We start from the raw sequence: 21,615 nt of genomic DNA, 5'->3' as shown, positions 1-21,615 counted from the left end.
GTGGTGCCAGTTCCCACAGGTTAATGAGATGCTGGATAGACAAAGTAAACTTTTTCAGCTTTAATAGGGCTGCCTTCGATCTCCCCAAGTTACTAACTCTTAAACTGTAAGAAAACATAAAGAGCAACCAGATCAGGCTTGGCCTGCACGCTCCGTCATTTTATATCTCTCATATCCTCTTTTCCTTGCCTTGTCTAAACAACCCCTTCCCTGCCCACGACAGAGAAGCCCACAAAGCAGTAATTTCACAAACTACATCAGATCCTCTTCCTGCATTTCAGAGACAACAGTTCCCTCGGGGAGCAGCGACAGAGACGTTTCTAAACTGTTTAAACACACCGCGGCTCCATCCATCCAGCCCAGCTGGCTGCCCCGAACCAGGAGCTGGTCCCTCCCAAAAACCCACCCTAGGTAAATGCAATTCCTCAATTTGCTTCGTTGTTTGTTTTCTTTTGTTTTCCTCAGCCACCATTTTGTCTCAGTGTGTTATTCCAAAGATTAAGAGCATCATTTCAGGCACAACACAGAGGGCTGGGAGCGATCGCGTTACCAGCCTGAAGTTATCATTCATCAGCTGAGCCACAGCAACCAGAGTCACACCCAAGTGAAAAGCAGGGAAATATTTATCTCCTATGGCCTCTAGGAAGAGCCGAGGTGTTTTTTTCCACCCCAAAACATTAATACTCCAGCATTTTTGCCCCAGCATCAAGGAAAGTCAGGGTGTCTTAACCCTTTGCTCTGGTGGGGCAGCATCCAGACCCTCTCCCCGATGCCTCCAGCAAGCCCGTGCTGCTCAAAGTCACCCACTTTTCCCCAATCCAATTTAGGGAATGGCATTAGCTTGTCCAGAAGGGACTTTCATCCAGCTCTCCTTGGACAGGGACCAGATGGAGAATGAAAGGGGTCACGGATTAAGGCTCCTCAGGCAAAGAAGCCACTAAGACTCTAAGGAAATATCTACTTTTTAATATATTGCATTTGTCCCAAACGCAGTTTTACTCTTCTCTAGACTCTCCCATCTCAACAGCTGAAAAGGTGCACAAGTGTATTTATCCAAATGCTTCCATGAAAGGGACAAAGGTTATCTACATCAGCGGGAAATAAAGGTTTGAATGTATTTCCAGAGAGCTGGCTCGTAGCTGGAGCAGCAACAGCAATCAGCTCTGACCTCCCCGCCTCACGTTACAGCCCCTCTGACACCTTCCCTTCCTCAAGTTTGCTTTAAAACAAGCCCCACAGACCACAGTGCCCTGAAATTTAATTAGTAGCTTTATAAACTAAGCTAAAATCCCTAGCTTTCCCCCCGCCTCCCGAAATTTCTTTATGCACGCTGAGAAAACTTTACGGCAGGGACAAAACTACTTCCATCCTTCTATTATACCACTTGAGCATGGTGATACAATCATTTTCTCCCACGTTTGCCCATAGTATCACCCCCAGTAATATCCCCCACAAGCCAACAAAGAGGTATTTGGGTTTTGAACCTGGAAAATTAACTGTACTTTTTTTAGGTTTCATAGGATCTGACTGCAAAAGAGTGGAGAGGCAGGGGAATGCTGCTCTCGTCTCCTCCCCCAGCCCCTCTGCAAGGAAAGGCAAAGCGATAAAGTCTTTATTGGAAACCCCCAGCGCTCCAACAGGAAAGGCTGAAAAACGAGTATCAGGGGACGATGGGGATGCTGAAGCCCAGCGGATCCTTTCAGAGGCGGCTGCGGGGCTTGTCAGGGGCCGTGATGGATTACTGTCATCTGGCAGCATCAGGATTAATGATCCGGAGGTCAGAGGGGAGAATTCCAGCGGGAAAGGTCAGCAGCCGGGGGCACGGTGTAAGACTTGTTGCCTTTTGATGGCAAACTCATTTTACTGTACTTCCCAGCCTCTGTATTCTCAGAAACGCTCTACGTACCGTGCTCGAAAGAGCCAGAAGCTTTGCGCAAGTCAAGGAGAGGGCGAGGGAGATGACTCTTGGTAAATGACTTTTCTTCTTTTTAATATAACCCCAGCTACATAAGCAAGGAATCGGCCAAAGCGGGGGACACGAGGAGCCTGTTTCCACTGGAAAAGAGATGATGAACAGCTGACGAGCACCTTGGGAAGACAAACCCTAGGGCAGGAAAAGTCTGGAAGGAGAAAGAGGAATCATCCCGTAGCCCACGGGCTCCTGGTTTTCTGAAGGGAAAGACGGCTGCAGCTACAATTCCGATTTCTGGAATAAAGAGTTTCCCTGGAGGAAGCCTGACTGTAGCTATAAACATCTCTGCCCCCTCTGCCAAGACATTTCACACCGCTCAAAAGCCTCTTCTGTTTCAGAGAGATGGAACAGAAGCCTAAAGGGCTTATATGGATGGGCCTCAATGTCCCCAGTGCTGGAGCAACTGTTTGATTCTCATTCTTCAAAAGCCATTTACAAAGGGATTGAGGAAGCTGTAAACCCCAGATAATCTTGGAACAACTGTTTTTCCATCTATTTGGCAATGAACTGGTAGGAGGGGAAGCGGCGCTGGCTGAGCCATCGCATTTCTTCCTGTTCTTCGTCCTATCTGAGCCAAACTTCTGACTTCGACCTAAATCTGAAGAGGTAGGCTGATGTTAAACATGGAAAACTACCTCCAACTATGACTAGTTTTTAACCAAATGGTAGAAAATAAGTCCTCACCTGGTGCAGAGCCACCAGCAGCCTAAGCCACAACTTGCCCTGCACACCAGAGACAAAGAGCAGTTAATTACACCCAGCCTAGAGCACTACTTCTTCAATCACCTCCCCTTTTAATTTCCTATCCAATTTACTTTCAGAAGTGCCCATTTTTTAAGAGAGGAACAAAGGAGGTGAGAATCCCAAGCCTTTATTCTGCAGAGCAACATTCAAAGTGCAAAAAAGCACACTTTGGAGTGAAAAATAGATATTTTTAAGCCACAACCTGTACAAGGAAAGAGCGACTCTTTCCAGCTTCCACTCTAAATATGTTCAGAAGAGAAACAATATCAGACAGCCAGAAGGAAGAGGTTTTCTCCAGGAGACTAGGGAAGTCCACAGTAATTTCAAATAGTTTTGAACCAAGTCTTGAATAGATCTTCATGTTTCTTTGAAGGGAGAGAGCGCAATTACTTGGTATGAATGATCTCCCTGCTCTCTCAGGCTATATAGAGGTAAAATTCAGTTTAATAGCAAATCAGCAGCGTAGAGTACAAGCAAATGGACTTGAACCTGCACTGTCTCAGTTCCCGGTTTGAATCCAAACCCTGGCTGCCTTCATGCCTGTTCAGCCACACCAGCTCCTCTGCGCGAGTCGTGTTTGTCGGTATGAGCCTGTCCTGAGCGCTCAAAATACAAAGCAAAGGTACAGAAACAAGGGAAACAGCCTCTCGCCTCTTCCTCCTTGCCTGTGCCCCGGCTGATCTCATCTCTCCCTCCGCCTGGCATTGCCACTGGGGGCATTCTCACCTCCCGACGGGAATGTCACCGCTCGAGCCACCAGCCCGCGGACTATTAGCCACTCCTAGCGAAGCAGGAGCCAGGAGAGAGGGTAATTAATCACATTCTATTTGACAGGAGGCCCACTTCTTATCTGCACCTCTCCAAACGCCAGCAGTTTCTGCTTCCCTCCTCAATAAGCAAGGCTGACAGCAGCCCCTTATCAGATTTCGGCAGCCGAACCGGCATCCAGTTGTATCAGCCAAGGCTCCAGCCACACAAACCTTCCCACACCGGGAGCTTCTCCATCCTTGAAACAGAGATCCCGCGGAGATTTGCTGCTACTGACACAGCTGGATCCAATAGATTTGCTTTTACACACAAATTTCTTCAGCAGATGTTGAACCGCCGTGCAACCGGTGGTGGGTTTCCATATGTACGACCTCTCTATGAATACAGAAGATAATGGGGAGAAAGGAGCTGGGGAAAATAAAGGTTGGTCCAAAATTTTCACGCCAAACAGTTCCACTCTCTGCCATCCACCTGGATATCTACAGCATCATCTCTTCAGTGTTGAGCCAGCCCTGCTGTTTAAGTGCTGCGGTTCATTGATCATTTGAAAAACGTGCTTTTAAATCTAGGGAGGGAGGGCCAAGAACACCCAAAGCAAAGAGGAAGCACCAATATAAGAAAGAGCTCGAGAAAGCCAGGATTTGAGACACAAACATCCAGCCTTTGAGATGCTGCAGAAACACGTGACAATTTAACATCTCAATTTTCAGAGGAAGTGAGGAAAATAACCCCTTTGGCTCCATCACTTCACTCAAGCAGGCTGGTGTCAGATGAATGCACTACAGAAAGGTTCATGCAGAGCAACAACGGCCAATCGTTTCAAATTAATTTCTTTTCCACCTCATCCAATGCCAGCTCAGTTGATAACGACACATTTAAGCTGCTCTAACATTCTTCATGCTGGCTACATTTAAAAAAAGGCTCCTGTAAGCCAGAACCAAGTAAGCTCTGAATACTATTACAGCTGCAGCTTCCAATATCATTTTCCTTTGCAAGTAAAGCTATATTCGCTCTAAAACACCACCAAAAGCCAGGGATAATTATTACTTGGACTGAAAAAAATAACTGTGCTGGGTATTTTCCCAGAAATTTTTTTTTTTGAGATCTTTCCAAAGGGAAACTTCTAGGTTTTTACCAAATTTGAGAAAAAACATCTCCTGTCTCCATGACTGTAATGAATGCTTTGATTTATCAAAAAAAAAAAAAAAAGGACAGGAGAAAGTTTTCCTGATGGAAGGACCTGCTGATAACTACTTCTAAATTATTCCAAATTGACACAGGTAAACTCCAGAATACCAACTTACATATCTGGTGAAGGCTTTGAGTCATCTGCCACCCAAGGCTGATGGGCAAGACGCTCCCTGCAAAATAAGAGATCCCAGGCACTGTGCATCTGATTTTATTCTAGCATCACTTAAAAGTATTTAAGGACAAGGAGCGGTGCATTCTCTGTCCCCTGTTCTGAAAGGCTCAAAACCTCTTAGAGAATACAGAGGAATGTAAACCAGAATGCCAGCTCCCCCTAAAAACTTAAGGAAACTCATTCTTTCTGAAAATGTAAAAGTAAAAGCCTAAAATATTTCACTGATCCCTGCTTTAAAGGAGGGACAAGAGGCAGAGATTGTGCTGTGTACAAATCCGAGGGTGTAATGTGGAAAGAGGACCTTGCCTGGTTGATTTGTACCGTCCAGAACAGACCTTTGCGGTGCCTCAGGTGAGAATTTTCCACCGCAGAACATCACCTGCTATTTCAGGAAGCATTTGCTGTGGCTCAGCATTAAACAGGTAGCACAGGATGCTGTGATTTTATCAGTTTATCTATTGATGTCTCATTTCGAGAACTACATCACTTAATTCAGATTCCAAAATATCTCCAGAGGGTCAAAAGAAGAAACCTGCAAAATCGAATCAGTAGAAGAATGAAGTGTATTCCCTGGACAAACATTTCATAAACACCACTTGGCCTATAGACAAAAGAATCCATCAGTAAATGCTTTTGTCAATCCCGTGGATTTGTTGTATTTCCATATCTAAAATGTGCAGACAGGGCACACAACAGCAGGAAAACATTAAAACCACACGCTCAGTCTTACAAAGCCCCTTCTATGTATATACACATAAAAAAACCCCAGAATGGTCATGCCATCTGGGAAAACCAAGGTCACACAGAAACCTTGAACAAAATTAGTAGAGCTGTACAATTGGAGACGTTTTATGAGGTCTTCACAAAGGCAGCACTTAAAATGAACAAAACAGCTTCCCTTGAAAGGGAATAATACAGCCTAGCACGCAGTTAGATCTCTTCCCCATCAAACCTCTGCTCAAGAGGAAGGTCTCACACGAACATGGTTGATCCTTTCAGGGGATCAAACAGTCCCACTGCTCCAACTAACAGCTACATTTTTCTGCGACTCCTCATAGCGGTGGCTTTCAATCACATAGAAAAGAAAGGGAAGACGTCGTCATCTCCGAGTCTGATCTGAGTAAACGAACTTGCCCATCTGGCTGTGTACATTTAGGTCATCAAATTCTTTTCAGTAATGCAAAAGTGGGGGAACACAGAATTACCCTGAGTTATTGTAAGGGACGAAGCTCCAGCCTGGGCACTTGGCAAACAAACCCACGTTCTGTGCCTCGCAGAGAAGCCTCAGCCTGTGCTCTAAAAAAATGCCCCGAGCCACCAACTTGCCTACAGAATGGCTTAAAAGGTTAAAAATACAGCTTCTGAGGAACCAGCCCTCAAGACATCCAAAACTCAGGTTGTCACAAGACACCAGATTAGCTCTGGAGAGAAGTCACCAGTGAAGCTGCTTATCCCTGCTCGGTTTGAGGAAAGATCTTTAGTTTGAGGCTGCAGAGAAGCCAAGAACAGGGAAGGTGACAGTGTTAATACAAACTAGGATCAGCCCTGCCGAGCTGTGCCAGGTCAGTCTTGTAGCAGGCCTGGTTCAAAGTTAGTCTTGCACAATAACCACTCTCCCCTCCTCTCCCCATCTGCCCCTTCAATCACAGCCGTGGTGGGACCCATTCACCTCGCCCCATCCAAGGAATAAAACCTCCAACAAAGGCAGAGTTACAGCTTTCCTCTCATCTCCCTCTTCCATCATTATTGCCACTGAAGGGCCATTTTATCACTTGCAGCTGTGGTCATTCAGCGACAACCTGCTGTGCTCAGAGGCAGATGAGACCTGCACATTTGATCTGCATTAAGCCTGTTTCATGGCTTCACATTTCTAGGTACATTCCTAACAGCAGCACCAACCCACCAAATCTTTTCATCCCTCCCAACTACTCAGTAGCTCCTGTGAAATCTGTCATTTATCTTTCACATCAGGGTGGTGGGTTTTTTTTTTGGTTCAGCATCAGTTAGCGATCTGTGCCTCAAATCCATCAGCCCCAAACAAGGGCCAGGACCTCTCCAGCTCCTCCTGGACAACAGCAAGATCCCCATCTTTACACCACCAATGTTTATTAGCCGAGCTGTTTCCCATTCCCTTCAGACACGAGGTGCAAATTAACCAGCTCTTCGCATATCCCAACTAAAAAACACAGCACTTTGCTCTCGGGTGCTGTGCGGTTCATGGTATCTCTGCCCCACGGGTGCTTGGGCTCTTACATTTTATTTTCAGCCTTCCAGTGAGCAAGAAAATGAGCCTTCAGAAAACAAACCCACTTGGAAATGCCCAGATGATTAAAGGCTCAACTCCTACAGCAACCAGCTGGTGACCAGCTCAGCCCCTGCGCCAGGAACATGTCAATTATAAATAATTAAAACATAAGAGGCAGGAGACACTGAAGTATTAAGCAGATTTCTCTCTAGGTAGCCGGAGGTTTACTATTGCTGCCAATCACACCCTTCAGATGATTGTGTTGTCTGTCGGTCATCCTGGTCCTTCCATTAACATGTGAGCTCAGGTTAACATTTGCAAGCAAGCTAATTAAGCCCTGTAACGCTTCTGCACACAGAAGCCAAAAAATATCAGCAAAACCCAGCTCTAATTTTTAACCGACTTGGAAGCATAACCTCAAACTGCCAGAGAGTGACGATTCACGCAGGGCAGGTGTCAGCTCCAGCCAGGACAAACAGACAGGGAAATGAAGGGCAATTGCAAAAGCTGCATTTTTGGGTAGCCTTTCCTCTGCTTGTCATCTAGCCAACCGCAGAGGGGGATGCATCTGCTTCAAAAGACAACTGGAAACAAAACTCCAGCTCCAACCCAGCAATCTGGTAATTTTCAAACAGATGAAACTGAGATCTTGCATCTTTGTACTTCACTAGACTCTCAGGGGACAATATTGCAGCAGCCCCCCTTCCAAATAAGCACAACTTGGCTTCTTTGGTCCAGCGTGCTCTCAGTGAGCATTACACCAGGAGGGAGCAAAAGGTTCTTCTTACGTCTGCTCCTCACACCTACATTCAGCAGACTTCTTTGGAAACAATGAAAAAGTCCATAGCACAACTTAACACTTTTTGTCAGAAGCATCTTTGGAAAAGTCTTGGAGGGATTTAACAGAAATGTTCAGAGATGTCTGTTTTACACAATACCACACATATGTACATTTTTGTATGAATATTTTGCAGTGAGGGGATTGAACTTTGATAACCAGGGGATGGAAAGACTTGTGTGACATCCCAGCTGAACTACTTTGTACAGGTATCATCACTCCTGTAGCAAGGAGAGATGAAAATTGCTGACAGCACAGGGAGGAACGTGAGAAACTCTGCGCTTCAGCACTCAGCTACACAAAACTACTAAACGGAAAGATGACACGTTGTGAATCTACAGGAAAATGTGGGTCGGGGTCTGTTTTCCCAGTCCCCAGATTGCATGTCACTCCTCTTGGCAGACTGTGAAGGCATTCACACTCAGCTGCCACATACCATGGAAATCAACCATGATGTGTGATCGTGCCACCTGAACAGGAGACCAGAGAATCCCCAGCCTTGTCCCAAAAATCCTTGGGGAACCAGGTTTCTTGGGCTCTTCAGTTCATGGACAACATGGGTGAAGAAATAGCACCTGTGAAATTTAGCCATAAGGCAGAAGAGTTCTTTCTTCCTGCGCTCCTTATCTCCCAAGGCAAATATCTCAAGTCTTACCACTACTCTTCCACCTGATCTGCAAGTTCAAGGGCTGGATTTGTTCTTTCAAATGCAGGAGGGGAGAATTCCAATGGCAGTAGCCCGCTTTTACCCCACCGAGTTCAAGCAAATGCTCACTCACCCCTCTTCTGCATAAAGATGAAGAGGTCATCCAGGAACTCTTTTCGTTCAGGGTCACTATCCAGTTCATAGAGCTGCGGGGAAAAACAAAATAAAAATGAAGGCACAAATCCACAACAAGACAGCAAATAAAATAATATTAGCTTCCTGCAATGGGTGATCCGGTGTTCGTACTGAAGGGGTGAAAGACAGGAAGGATTCCTGAACGATTTGGTGGACAAGGTGATAGTTTGAGGACCCTTGTTATGGTTTGTCTTGCTCAGCCCCTCAATAATTCATGCTGGCACAGCAGAGACCGGTACCCTGAAGGGAAGAGGATTCAACTTGGTTAACAACACTGCTACAGCGCAGGGTCTGAGGCCACCTGAAAGCAAAGGAGAGAGAAATAATTAAGACAAGCTGGAAAGAAAGAAAAAGAAAGAAAAAGACAGACAAGGTAACCACAAGGAAGGTGAGAGCGGTTTAGGGCAGATCAGTTGTCTGTACCTTTGAGGCATCAAGGAGGGAAAGTTCTCTGCAGCTTTTTCTCGTGATTCCTTCCTTCAGGGATTGTCACATAAGTGACAAACTCGAAGTCCCTTGAAGGAGGAGATGAAAGGATAAAGCTTTCCTCTAACTACAAATGCCTGGCAGGAAAGGCCCCTCTAAAATAAGCAAAAAGCCTTGAAAAGTATCAGAAATCAATTTGCTGCAGAAATAATTTTACCAAAAGGCTTAAAAACCCAAGCATTTAAAACAAAGCTTCACAGACACCTTATTCCAAAGGAGATGTGCTGTGTGCTAGCATTACCCACTGATTTCTCAGAAGGAAAGGCATGAGTGTCATCTTACAACTACCTCTTGAATAGAAAAATAATCTAATTTTCACCTATCAAGAATCCTGAGAGGTCACAACATGACAGGTTGAAAGGGCTGAAGTCAGTTGCCCTCAGAGATACGGGAAGATATAGAACAAGACGCAAGACAATGCTGTACACAAAGCAGAATTCGACTCCTTCTCTCGTTTGCATTGAGGAAAAACCCTGCATCACTCCAGGGAATTTTTTGCTAGTTGTAGCTACACTCGTGCTCAACTAAAAAACAAAGATTCACTGGGAAATACGTATTTCAGCCTCTCTGTAGGTGCTGCTAGCTGCTTGGTATTCATCTCGTCTGAAAGAAGGACATTTTGGGCTCATTTCCTGTGAAACTCAGCGCTTTCTCACACGCTGAGCTCTGGGAAGAAAACACACCAGTGTATTTGCAGAGCAATTAACTGCACCCTTTCAGAAAGGGTTTAAAATGAATTCCTCTGGCTGATGTGACACGCAGCTGCCACATTCTGATCCACGAGCACAGCGCTAATCAGGTTCAAGAAACAAAATACTCTTCTCCCAGCTGGAGAAAGTATTGACTAGGTCTTTAAATGCCAAAAGTCTGGTTATTAAGTCTTAGTTCCAACCATATTCCAGTGACCAAAGGCAACAAAAGGGGAGGTTTGTTGGCAGAGGACTGTGGTTTTGTTACAAATTCGCTATAGAGGAATAGTGAGGGCTCCAGAGTCACCCTCTGTCACAGACCAGGGGAAGAATTCCCCAAAGTTACCTTGTTCCCCAAAACCCCCAGGATCAGACTGACCTTGGCAAAGTCTCGTGAAATTTCTCTTCCTCGGCATCCATCGCCTTCATCACTCCAGGTCACGTTGCCGTTCTGGGGAGAGAAAAACGAAAGGGTGAAAGGATCACCAGGGAAAGGCTTGGTGGAAAATTCCAGAGAGCTTGCCAACGTGCGTTTTTGGGCACAAACGTGTAAAAGCAGCTGAGGGCTCAGACTAAGAAGACTAGAAAGATGGGGGACACTTGTACATTTGTCACGGCACACTTCCCTGGAATCTCCGCCAGAAATGTATCTCGAAAAACTGTCTTGGTGCCAGGGAAAACCATTCTAGAGGAAAGTCCTCAACACCTTCAGCTGTAATGAGGTCCAACACCTAAACACTAAGGCGCTGCTTTTGCTCTCCACGTCCATCTTTTAAGCAAGGGCACATCCTCGAGCCCCTGGTGAAAGCTGCAGGTGTCAGCCAGGCATCCTTCCTTCTGTTCGCCAGGTGACACCAAACGCACTCGGAAATATCCTTCTGTCCGCCCCTCACTTGCCTACAAAACCAGAATATCCTGAAGAAAGAAGGGAAATATTAATAATCCCACTGGGAAGCTTCTTGCCAACCCAGGACCCCTTACTCCCAGAAGCTACTGGATGTGAATTCTCCCCACAGAAATGGAAAGCTCAGCTTTGCTGGATTAAAGGTTCATTCTTCTTAGGCATTAAAAGGATTACGCTAGTTAGGCTTATTCTCCTTGGGAAATCATCATCCTGAAATGATCACCGGGGCTGGAAATCAGCAGAGGCAGCCTCTGGGAGCACCGAGACCAGAAGAATGATCCTGAAGTATCTTCAAGCATCTTTAAACCATAAAATTCATAAAGCTCCGGTGTAGCAAGTGCTCTGGAGCCACTCGAGGAAAGAGAACAGCCACATCCACCTGGCGGGGCAGCTCGGACTGCCCTGTCCTGATAAACACGCAGAAAAGCACAGAATAGAGCCAGATGTTTCAGCACACCAAAAATAAAGCACGTGAATCAGGGAGGTGCTCCAATATCTGAAATCTTGGAGTCATCTGGTCATGACACATCCATCGAATTAGAAAGATGAATAGCCCTTGTCACGGCCAGGCAAAGCTACATTTCCCCCTTTCAAAAACCCTGCAGTGAGCTGCCCTAATGCCTGCTGATTTAGTTTGAGCCAGTAATTCCTGCTGGAAAGTCAATTATCCAGTGAGTCCCATCAACTGAAAGATATTTAATGGGGGATTATTGCCACTTCTGTTATGTCAGCTGTTTATTACAGATCAATTCCCAGCCCTCTCTAGGAAAAAGATCTGAAGACCAGTTTTCTTCACAGGAGGATTCATCTGGGTGTCCTTCGCTAGCAGAGATTAAAACCACAGGTTTTTTGCTAATTATGGTAACATCCAGCTGCTCCTAAAACCCCACTGGATTATTACCTGGGATCAACGAACCCACATGAACAGTCGGAATAAGAGAATCTCTCCGGAAGGCAGCAGCTATTCCCCATCTTCAACTTTACAAACTCCGCGGCAAAATGATTTGTAGAGGGCTGAGCTGCTTTCTTCCCGAGTTTGTCCTTGGTTATAAATCCAGAGGGCAAAACCACTCGCGGTGTTAAACCAGGTGCTCCAAGAAGCAAAACGCTTGCTTTCAGAGAAACTCCGGTCACACTGAGGGCTTATTCCACCGCATTTGAGGACAGGGACAAGAAAGAGAAGAGGGCTTAAAGCAGACAATTCTCTGTTGCCAGTGGGTTTGAACTTGGTAAAATTTCCAGGAACAAAACTTTTCATGGGATTAAACACTCTTTAGAAGTGATTTGACTTGTTCTGTTTGAAGCAAAAAAGGATAATTAGATAAGAACAAGATAGAAGGTTTGATACAAAGAATAAGCAGAATATATGCATCCTACTTTCTGTACCTCCGTCCTGAGATGCTCAAGAGCAGAGAGCTAATGTTCCTCCACACCCAGCTAGTGAAAAGGAGCTTAAAGCCAGCCAAAGCCACCGGTGTTTTACCATCTGTCCAGAAAACTGGCAGAGCTGGACATCACCTGGTGTGACACGGAGTGACCCGAGGTGAGGGACACTTGCCAGTATTAGCGTTTCCTCCTGGAAAGGTTTAAAGCCAGTTACCGCTCCCCACATTAAGCTTTCAGAAGAGATAAGAGGAGAGCTGGGTGTAAACCAGCAAGGCTGCACTGAAACTGGGCTGCGGAGACACGAGCACAGGTTTGGTTTGGGTAGCGAAGTCTCGGGTTAGCACAAAATGTCAGCTCAGCAGTTGTGGGAAATAAAGCCTTATTTATTCAGAGAACAGAGTACGAGCACCAACAGGCACTTTCCCAGGCTTCAGCTTTGATCTCGAGGGATGATTCCGCTCACCAAAAAACCTCTGGGTCCGTGCCAAGGCTACAACCGAAGATACCAAACACTGGCAGCGGTCAGAGCAGCGACCCGACCACAACGGGAACAGGTAAATCAAGTAAAGAGCCCCGCCGAAGCAAAAGGTGCTCCGCATCCAGAATAAACTACATTTTGCACAGCAAGAGAGCTCAGTGGGAGCTTTGGTATCAAGCTTCCTTTCCATTCCTCCTCGGAAAACAAAGTTACCCTCTGCTGAGAAGCCCTCCTCCGCATGAACAGCAGGAACCTGAGAAATCAATATATCCTCACAAGTCATTAAAAGACCTTTGTATAAGTCGGGCAATAGTAACAGGAAGGAAAAAACCCACTGTTCAGAGAGGTGGGGCGTTCTCTGGGGAGAGTCCTGCCTCCCCTCCACCTCTTCGCATCGAGGGAATTTGCTGATGTTTGACAAACAGGCAGGAATTTCTCTGGTTTCTTGCAGAAAAAAGGGGGTAGAAGTGGCACAGGCTGTGCTTGAGCCCCCGATGCAAAGCCCGGGTGGCAAGGGAGAGGTTTTGGGAAGGGCTGGTCACCTTCCCCAGGCCACAGACACACCTCGGGGGCCACCAGAGCCCCCCCACACCCCTCTTTCCCCGTGAGGCTGCACAAGCAATTATATCTGGAGCTATTTTAGGATTACTCCCTAACCACCTGGAATATCTTATTAGAGGGGAAGCTCAGATGTCCAGAGCAATTTTGGTTTCCAATCCCACATTCAAAAAGCTGGAGTTAACCCTGAGTTGCCAAGCAGACAGAAAAGGAGATGACAAACACTCTTCCTGCTCCGTCCAGCCCATTCTTTTGAGGACAAAAACCTTGTAAAACAAGCAGCCTCGAGCCCTCCCCACGGGACACCTACCTCTCAAATATTACTGTCCCTCCCAGAGACTAGAGAACTAATCAAACCTCTGTGCTCAGTAAAATAAAGCAAATTATTAAGGCAAACAGAACACCAGCTCACGGTCTCCTCCTACACAAACCACAGTGCACAAACATGGATGGTGATGAGGATTTGGAAATGCTCCTTTTCCAGGTCATTCCCCTTTCTCAGCTCTTTGAGAGGGGCTCAGCTAAAGCCCCATGAGGTTTTTCATCAGCCTGCAAAGTTGTATTCAAGTGGCAAAGTCTCAACTCGAGAGAACCCACCAAAGCTTTAATACGTAAAAGAAAAACTTCTGGCACGAAACTCAAAATCATTCTGCGCCTCCGTACCGCAAATCCGTAGTTTTGACAGAGGTTTTAGGCCAGAAATTTGCTGAAATATCCACTTAGGGACTAGGCTAAATGTTAAAATAAAGCTCCTCCCCTACCCCGTGGGTTAACTGAAAGCGCCGAGTCAATGAAAAGGTACAGGGGCAGCAATTTCAGGATTATCAGGGAATCCACAGAAATTCCTTTTGTGGGTAGAGTTAAGCCTTAGGAAGTGAAACAGATGCTATTATAAAGAAAACTGTTGTACTACAAAACGCTGATAAGATCAGGAGTACTGCCCTGAGCTGCAAGTTCTCAAGCATGGAGAAACCAAGTTATAATTACTGCGTGCACAAGCTGCCTGGTAAAGCTCTGCTGAAATCAGAATAAACCCTGCCCAGTACTGCTAATAACAGAGCTCAATTCAGTATCCACCAGCTTCAAAGACGGGGTTTGAAAACATTTTAGTGATTTCAGGAATGGCAGGGAGGATGGGGAAGGCGAGAAAAAGAATGGACTGAAGTTAACAGATTAATTACCTCTTTTTATTAAGTTTTTTTCTATGTGCTCCCACGACCTAGTGACTGCAGCACCAACGCAATTCTTTGCAAAACAGGAATCTGCTTCCTTATCCTTAAGGAAAAGCTGGACTCTGTGAATGACTCCTATTCACAAATACTCAGAGGAATTCACTAAAACGTACAGGACAAGAAAATTCGCTCAGTGCTATATAGCTGTCAGAAGAGAAATTCTCACTGCCACACGAGAGAGTCGCAGATTTATCCTGAAGTGAGAAAAACACAAGTGTAAGAACACGACACATTCAAGGTCTTTGCACCTACCGCTCTCCGGTGTTAGAATTTCTATAAACTGGCACCAAAGGAGACAAGCTGCAACTATTCCTAAAGACAAATTTAGCCGTCGAACAAACACTAAAATAATCTGTATCTTCCCTGGGATATAAATGAGCTCCTCGCTCTGCTCCTTCGCCTCCAGATATAGCACAACCTTGATGAAACCTATGCAATTGCCCTTTGAGATGAAGATCTGGGGGAATTCTCTGATGTCTAAATACAGGTTGTTCGCAGGCTGCTGCCTAGGGTCATTATCACAACCGGTTTTTCTGTTGTCTTCTCCCATACATTATTGGTTATATTAAACAAAAAGGAGCCCTTATTACCAAGATCCTGCTCTGCTCCAGCCACTTTAATTTGGATATCAGCATGAACTCCTGTGACTGTCACAGGGGTGAAAACTTCATCAAAACAAACCTAAGCCTTGAATTCAGAAGCAGCAGCAATTGGCACTTTAATAATTCAGATCTCTTATTATGGAAAACAGCTTTTGGCAAAAGAGAACTCAAATATCTATTAATGAAGAATTCTCCTCCTGCTACAACATAAAAAGAAAAATACCGGTGACCCTCACGAGGAATTAAAAATCCAGTCCTTGAATTGGGTCCTGGATATCTGAAACAGCTCGGAGGCAAAAAATGCACTGTGTGAAACGCAACTTTTTTAAAATTCCTGGGACCTTCACCCCCTCTGGATTAATGAGTATTTCCCGAGCGATACCTCAATACCCACAACACTTGAGGCACATACTTAAGGTTATGGAATCTCAGCCACTCATTCCTAGACCCTAGAGCAAAAGCAAAGTAATTATTTTAAGCTGACTTATCTTAATAAGCACTGTGACCTTTGTAAAAGTTTAGGTCAGGATTTTCAGGACTGGCTGGTGATTTCTGAGAACCTGACATGAGACACCCCCAAAAACCAGACCACAAGCCTCTCTCCGAATGTCAGACAGCTGCTGGATGCAGACTTACCTTGGTGCGATTTAAGGCGGCATTAAGTATCAGCTGATGCCTGAAAACCTCAGCTTTATTTTCACATTCCACGAAGGAATGCGTGTAGTAACGTGCGTGCTGTAGTAAGAGCCTGACACATTGCTCATGTTAGTGCTGGACACCAATTTTGAGCAGAAAAGGAGCAAGGAGCGGTCCTGCTCTCCCTGGTAACCAGAGCCACCGCTGAGCAATGCAAGAACCCACGGGACGCGAACCTACATCTGCTAAAAGCAACGTTTTCACCAGTGGAATTAAAAAGCTCATTTTTCTTCCAAGACAGGCAGCCCCAAACGGCCTTTTCGAGCCACGACGGATTTGCAGGGGACTCGAGTGAGTCTGAGGAGCGAACAAGCTGACCACAAACCCCCCTGGCTCGTCTTTGGGGACCACAACTCCCTGACAAGCAACTCCCCTCCCTGGCTGTTTTGTGCTGGCAGGATTCCCCCCGCCCCTGTGTCACAAGCTGAGCCAGTTCTTTTGTCCGCCAGCTTGTTCTACAATTATTTACTTGGCCATGCAGGACCAAACAGAACAGGGCTTCATCTTTGCTGGTAGTTTCCACCTTTTTGCCGTCTTCACACCACACGCCTTCCAGGCAATCTCAACATTACGCTTTCAAGATACATTTTTCTCCAAGGGCGTCACTTTTAGAAGAACAATCCACGCTTGAAAGAAGAAGTGACTTTTTCCCCCTCTTCCGCAAGCGAGTGCCATTATTGCATACCACAAATACTCCCCGAGCAGCGCTCGCTGGAAGCAGTGTATTCTGACTGGTTATTACCCTCCATCTCAACAGAAGCTAAAAAAAAAAAAAAAAGACAAGTTGAGGAATCATTTCAAAACAAAACCAGAGAACGCAGGCACTTCTGCATTTGAGCCTGTTTTAGGTTGGTTTTTTTTTCCTGCTCAACACAACTATTTTAGACCGAGACAAAAGAAAAAGCCCAGTATCTTTAAAGCGTGCCTTTAAAAAAACCAAACAAAATTTCAAGCGAGGCTCATGCAGGGGCAGCGTGCTAACATTTAGCACACAAAATGAGGTGGCCAGTCCACAGCTGCATGCACATTTATCCCCTTTTGCTGTCATGCCAGTTAAAAGCTCTTGTCTGCTCCCCCCAGCCCATTCCCCCCTCACCGGCTCTGAACTGGTCTAGCGCTGTTAAATTTTTACTCCCCGGTATGCCGACTGCACCGGCGACTGCAAACAAGCTGATCTGCAATATTTACCCTCCTCAAGGTGAATATACCACACCAGCATCGCTCATATTGGGCACTTCGATGTGGCCTTTTGAGCACATCACATAACGTTGTTCACCAGCACGGTTACAAGGATAAGCCACGTCTCGCTGGGGCAGACCAGTTAGGCCAGAGCTAACTTCAATAATAGTAACAGGAGACAGTATTTTGGGACAACACATGAGCCTGCCCACTTTCTGCCAAGCTTTCCCACCATCCAGAACTCTTGTAGCACAAGCACATCCCTGACATTCCCTTAAAATCCACTCCTTAACTTCATGTCCATTAATTTCTCCAGCTCCTTTCTGGTTTTCACTGGCTGCCTGCCCAGTAGTGAAACAGTTTAACACAGCAGCAAAAGAGTTTTTCTTTACATTTTGCTTCCTTGGTGAAGCTTTGTGCTCTTTGGCTTCCAGAAGTTGGCCTGAAATCAGACTAAGCTGCAACCTGCTACCAAAATACTTGATGATTCCTGCTGAACTGCTACAGAATTGGGCCAAAGTAACCGGATCAGTATTAGTGCACAGTATGCCAATTGTTAAACAGTATTTTTAGGAGGTTTTTTTTGTTATTCCATATCAGCTAAGCCCAGATCTGGCATGCTTATGGTCATTTGTCTTCTCAGAACAGGGCACACGACCCAGGAATCAAGCCTATTAGTTCAGTAAGATTCACAGGACTCTCACAAGATACGCCAGTACTGCAAAGCACAATGACATATTTGTTAACGCCAGCCACGCTAGAAATAAAGACGGCCAAAGACTAACGCTAAGTGGGTTTTTTTCTTTGGTTGGTGTTTAAAAAAAAAAAGCGATCGCCCTAACACCAGAGTCCTGGCTACTATTCTCCACCCAGGGACCTGCAAGAAGAAGTTCAACCCAGTAAATTCTGAAGCAATTTCTCTAGACCCACCTCACTTCCCTACACCAGCTTGAGCAACCGCTTTTTCAACCCAGGCCCTCTTGAAAGCGCAGAGAAAACACAGCAGCAGCTGGTTGTCTGCTGCGTCCCGAGTATCTGAGTCGACAACCCGCTTTACAGCCACAATAGTCACAACTTCGTGGAATTATTGCCACACGCACTGGTGTGGAAACACCAAACTGGCCCCAGTTTGCAGGAGCAGCTGGGCAGGAGCCCACAGACCACCATAAGTGGAATAAAGCTTGCTGAGCTTTAGTAGCTCCTCCTTGAACTGAAAAGAAATAAATCATCTTGTGCATGCAACCAGCAGCCAAGGGGAGAGATTGCCCTGAGTGCCCCCAGCAAACTTTCACACACCCAAGGTTCATCAGCCCCCACAAAACAGCTCCAGCCTTTTTATTTCACAGAGTTTTTGCAGGGGAAAACAGCCCTGGTTTTGTCCATACAAGGTTTCTGAGTTCTGAGAACTCTATCTGAAGCAAATCCAACCCTCTTCATACTCAGGCTAATGTTTGTAAGAAAGAACAATTAAGCCCAACTTCTTTTTTCTTTATTTAAACCATGCAGCCCTTCGGCTCAATTTCAACACACATAAATACTGTAAATGTCTCCAAAAGTCTCCTCAAGTGAGCTCCGTAACAACACAGCTCACAAGTGCTACACTCACTGAAATACCCACTTAAAACAAATAAAAGAATCCTTGATCCTCTGGCATTTATCTACAAGGAGTAGTAACTCTTCATTCAAACAGAATTCACCTCTGACCAAAACAAAGCAGTAGCAAGTCAGCTCCTTCCTTCCCACACGGGAAAAATGAAGTGGCTTTGCTTACTCACAGGATCAGTGGCAGGACATGGACTCACCACCAACCCGAAATCCAGGTGAAGCCGATGCATCCTGGAGGTCTTACACAAAGGGGTTATAGTGAAATAACTTGAGCGAGACATTAGCAGGCAAGTGTCCACGCCAAAAATAAATATAACACCAGCATGTCCCATTCTGAACAGCCCAGCAGCAGCGAGACAGAAGATAAACGAACCAAAGATCAAACCTCTACCTCCCCACAAAGGTTCTTACAGATCGGGGTTTCTATATCATTTGTATCTGTAAAGCAAATCTTGTGAAACGTCTTTATAAAAGAATAAACCTGGGAGAGCACAGCAGGGAAGCATCACTGTGCACGTGCCTGGCGCTTGCACTCTTTGCAAAGCACTTGCAACACGAACGAAAAAAATCCTCGGTCTGACTGAATATGGTCATTTTTATGCAGAAGGAAGTAATATGGACACTGACCTGTTTGAGCTGCTCGTCCAAGCGCCAGTTCTGCCGCCCAGACGGGGAACCGGCGTACGGCTGCTTCGTAGTGTCTTTACCCTGTTCTTCTTTGCCCGGCTGTCCCCGCTGGTGCCCCGAGGCTGGGAGAGGGTTCGAGGTAGAGGCCACTCTTTGGTTGTGATGGGCAACTTTGGGAGCGTGAAAATATTTCAGAGCGGAGCAGCTTTCTTTTGCAGTCACATCAGCGCCATCCTCAAGCTCGCCACCTTCCAAACCCCCTTCTTCTTCTTCTTCCTCCTCCTCCTCTTCTTCCTCCTCTTCGTCATCCTCCTCTTCTTCTTCTGGCTCTGAATTCATGCTGCTCTGATCAAACGTCCGCTTCGCCCCGGCCGTGGGTGGGGTTCTAGTCAAGGGCCCGCCGGTGGAGCCCCCCGAAGCCCTGCCAGATGTGGCGGCCAGGACGGCCTGCTGCACAGCCAGCTGTTGGGTGTAGAGCAGCTGGGCCTCCCGCAGCTGCCTCTGCTGCCTCTCCCGGGAATCCATCTGTAGAGGCGGCTGCTGCTTCTGCTGCTGCTTCTGCAGCTGCTCGACCACGGCTTCCAGCTTCATCCCGCAGTTTGCATGGCTGGGAAAAAGAGGGGCGGGGGGGGGAAGGTTGGTTTTTGACTTTATCTGGCAGGGTTCAAGCCCCGACCTTGGGAGATTGGCAGAATCTGAAAGATAGACAAATATTTGGCTGTATGAATATAAAATGCTTTCATCTTTTCCCCAGGAAGAGGATAAATAGAGTGCAAAGCCAATACTCTTTCCTGTGCAGGAGACCGTGAAACAATCAGCTTCATGTTTAACAGCCTCAGGCTCAAACTTGCATTCAATTTTCAGACTGTTTAATTGTATTTTCAAGCTGAACACATTTGCTATAAACTCAGTTTCGTATACCCCAAAGACAGCAGCTGAGCTGCCTTTGTCCGCTGTCCCAGCAGATCTTTTTTTGTGTGTCAGAATCCTTCCATGCTTCCTAAATAATTACTTTCGAAATGTTAGGTTTAACATCTAGGGTTTCATGCTTCTGAAGCCACTACCTTAAAAGGAGATAAGCCAGGAGAAGCTTGACCATATATCTATTAAAAAATGGGCAGGAATTTACCACACACCAGTTCTCTCTCAATTCTTTTATGCTTTCACTACATTACTAAATTCTTTACACTTTGTACACTTATCTCAAAAAAACCCCCAACTATATTTAGCCATTATTTTCCCAGGGAGAGGGAGATAAGAGTAAACCAAAGACCAGTGTAGCCCTAAAGAGACTGCTGAGCACTGAGCAACTCCTGCCTCTGGTTCCCAGCGTCGCCAGCACATCCCAAGCCCTGGCCACGGCCTCCCTTTGATTTTCCCAGCCCAAGGACCCGAGAGCTTCCCTAATTCTCCGTTTTTTTGACTGGCAGCAAGCCCGTGCTGAGCCAGCACTCGCCTTCTCTTGAGCAAAGAGCAACAGAACAGACCACTGTTGGAAACACTAAATCCTAGAAAGGCGACTTCACCTTATTCTCCAAACCATCCAAGACCACACATGTATTTTGGACTGTCACAAACTGGACCTGCTGACAAAAACTGTTCTTAGCTTTTTTTTTTTTTAATGTAAAAAGATGCTTAAGCAGATCTCACTTGCTGCCCTTCAGGGTTCACTGATATCAAAATACAGTCAGCTTAGAGAAACAAAGGAAAGGGCAACTACAAACAAGCTCCGGAGCCTCCCGGCCACCTCCCACCACCCTGTTTACAACCAGCGCACTGCTATTCAAGCCACACACTTGAAAAAAAGAGACTATTTTGCTAACGCACATTGTCGAAAGGGACGTAGTTCTGCTCTAAAACAACAAATAACCTACCAGATACCAGTTTTAAAAGTAAAAGACAACTTGCAGAATCTCCAAGGCTTCCTCTGAGGTGGTCAGAGTGTGTCTTTCATACGAAGTGCCTGCGAGCTACGATGCCCAACTCATTTTTCCTCTGCAAACTCTTCCCTGTGCTAAATAACAGCCTGGCACCAAAACTAAAAGCCGGGCCGACGTGTTTGCATTTTCATCTCGCAGCTTTAGCTTGCGAATGAAACAATATCAAGTGGATTAGCGGTTTGAACGTCAGGAGCAATAACGCATTACCTGCCAGCCGAAAAGAGCATTAGGCTGGTTTCAGGAGGCACAAGGCACCATCTGGCCCAGTAAACCAACAATGTACTGGTCTGGATGTCACGACAGCAACAGGCTGGGTGTTGGAGAACCCACACCTCACCGCGTATTGTCGCACCTGAGGCAGAGCGAGGTGTTACCTCTCCTGCCCGGGGCAGAATTCAGCAGGGCGCGTGGTTAATACATGCCTTGGGGACGTTAACGATAATAAATGACCTAATACTCGAT

At 46.0% G+C, this 21,615-nt stretch overlaps 1 protein-coding gene across 3 annotated transcripts in view; it reads right to left on the bottom strand.

The window, feature by feature from the left end:
- Positions 1–21,615, bottom strand: part of ARID3B (AT-rich interaction domain 3B) — a 32,831-nt gene that overhangs the window by 10,088 nt on the left and 1,128 nt on the right. For all 3 annotated transcript variants that reach the window (XR_010606728.1, XM_065641523.1, XM_065641524.1), the window contains exons 2-4: positions 19,214–19,908; positions 10,326–10,397; positions 8,710–8,782 (exon numbers count right to left, since the gene is read on the bottom strand). Coding sequence is in view for 2 of the 3 variants with exons in the window: in XM_065641523.1 (XP_065497595.1) it covers positions 8,710–8,782; positions 10,326–10,397; positions 19,214–19,804 (736 nt within the window). In the remaining variant the exon portion in view is untranslated. The remainder of the gene's footprint in view (positions 1–8,709; positions 8,783–10,325; positions 10,398–19,213; positions 19,909–21,615) is intronic.

Source organism: Caloenas nicobarica, chromosome 10 (genome assembly GCF_036013445.1).
Source record: "Caloenas nicobarica isolate bCalNic1 chromosome 10, bCalNic1.hap1, whole genome shotgun sequence".
Classification (NCBI taxonomy): domain Eukaryota; kingdom Metazoa; phylum Chordata; class Aves; order Columbiformes; family Columbidae; genus Caloenas; species Caloenas nicobarica.
Note: the sequence above shows the minus strand (reverse complement) of the source record. Positions and strands in the feature narration are given on the sequence as shown.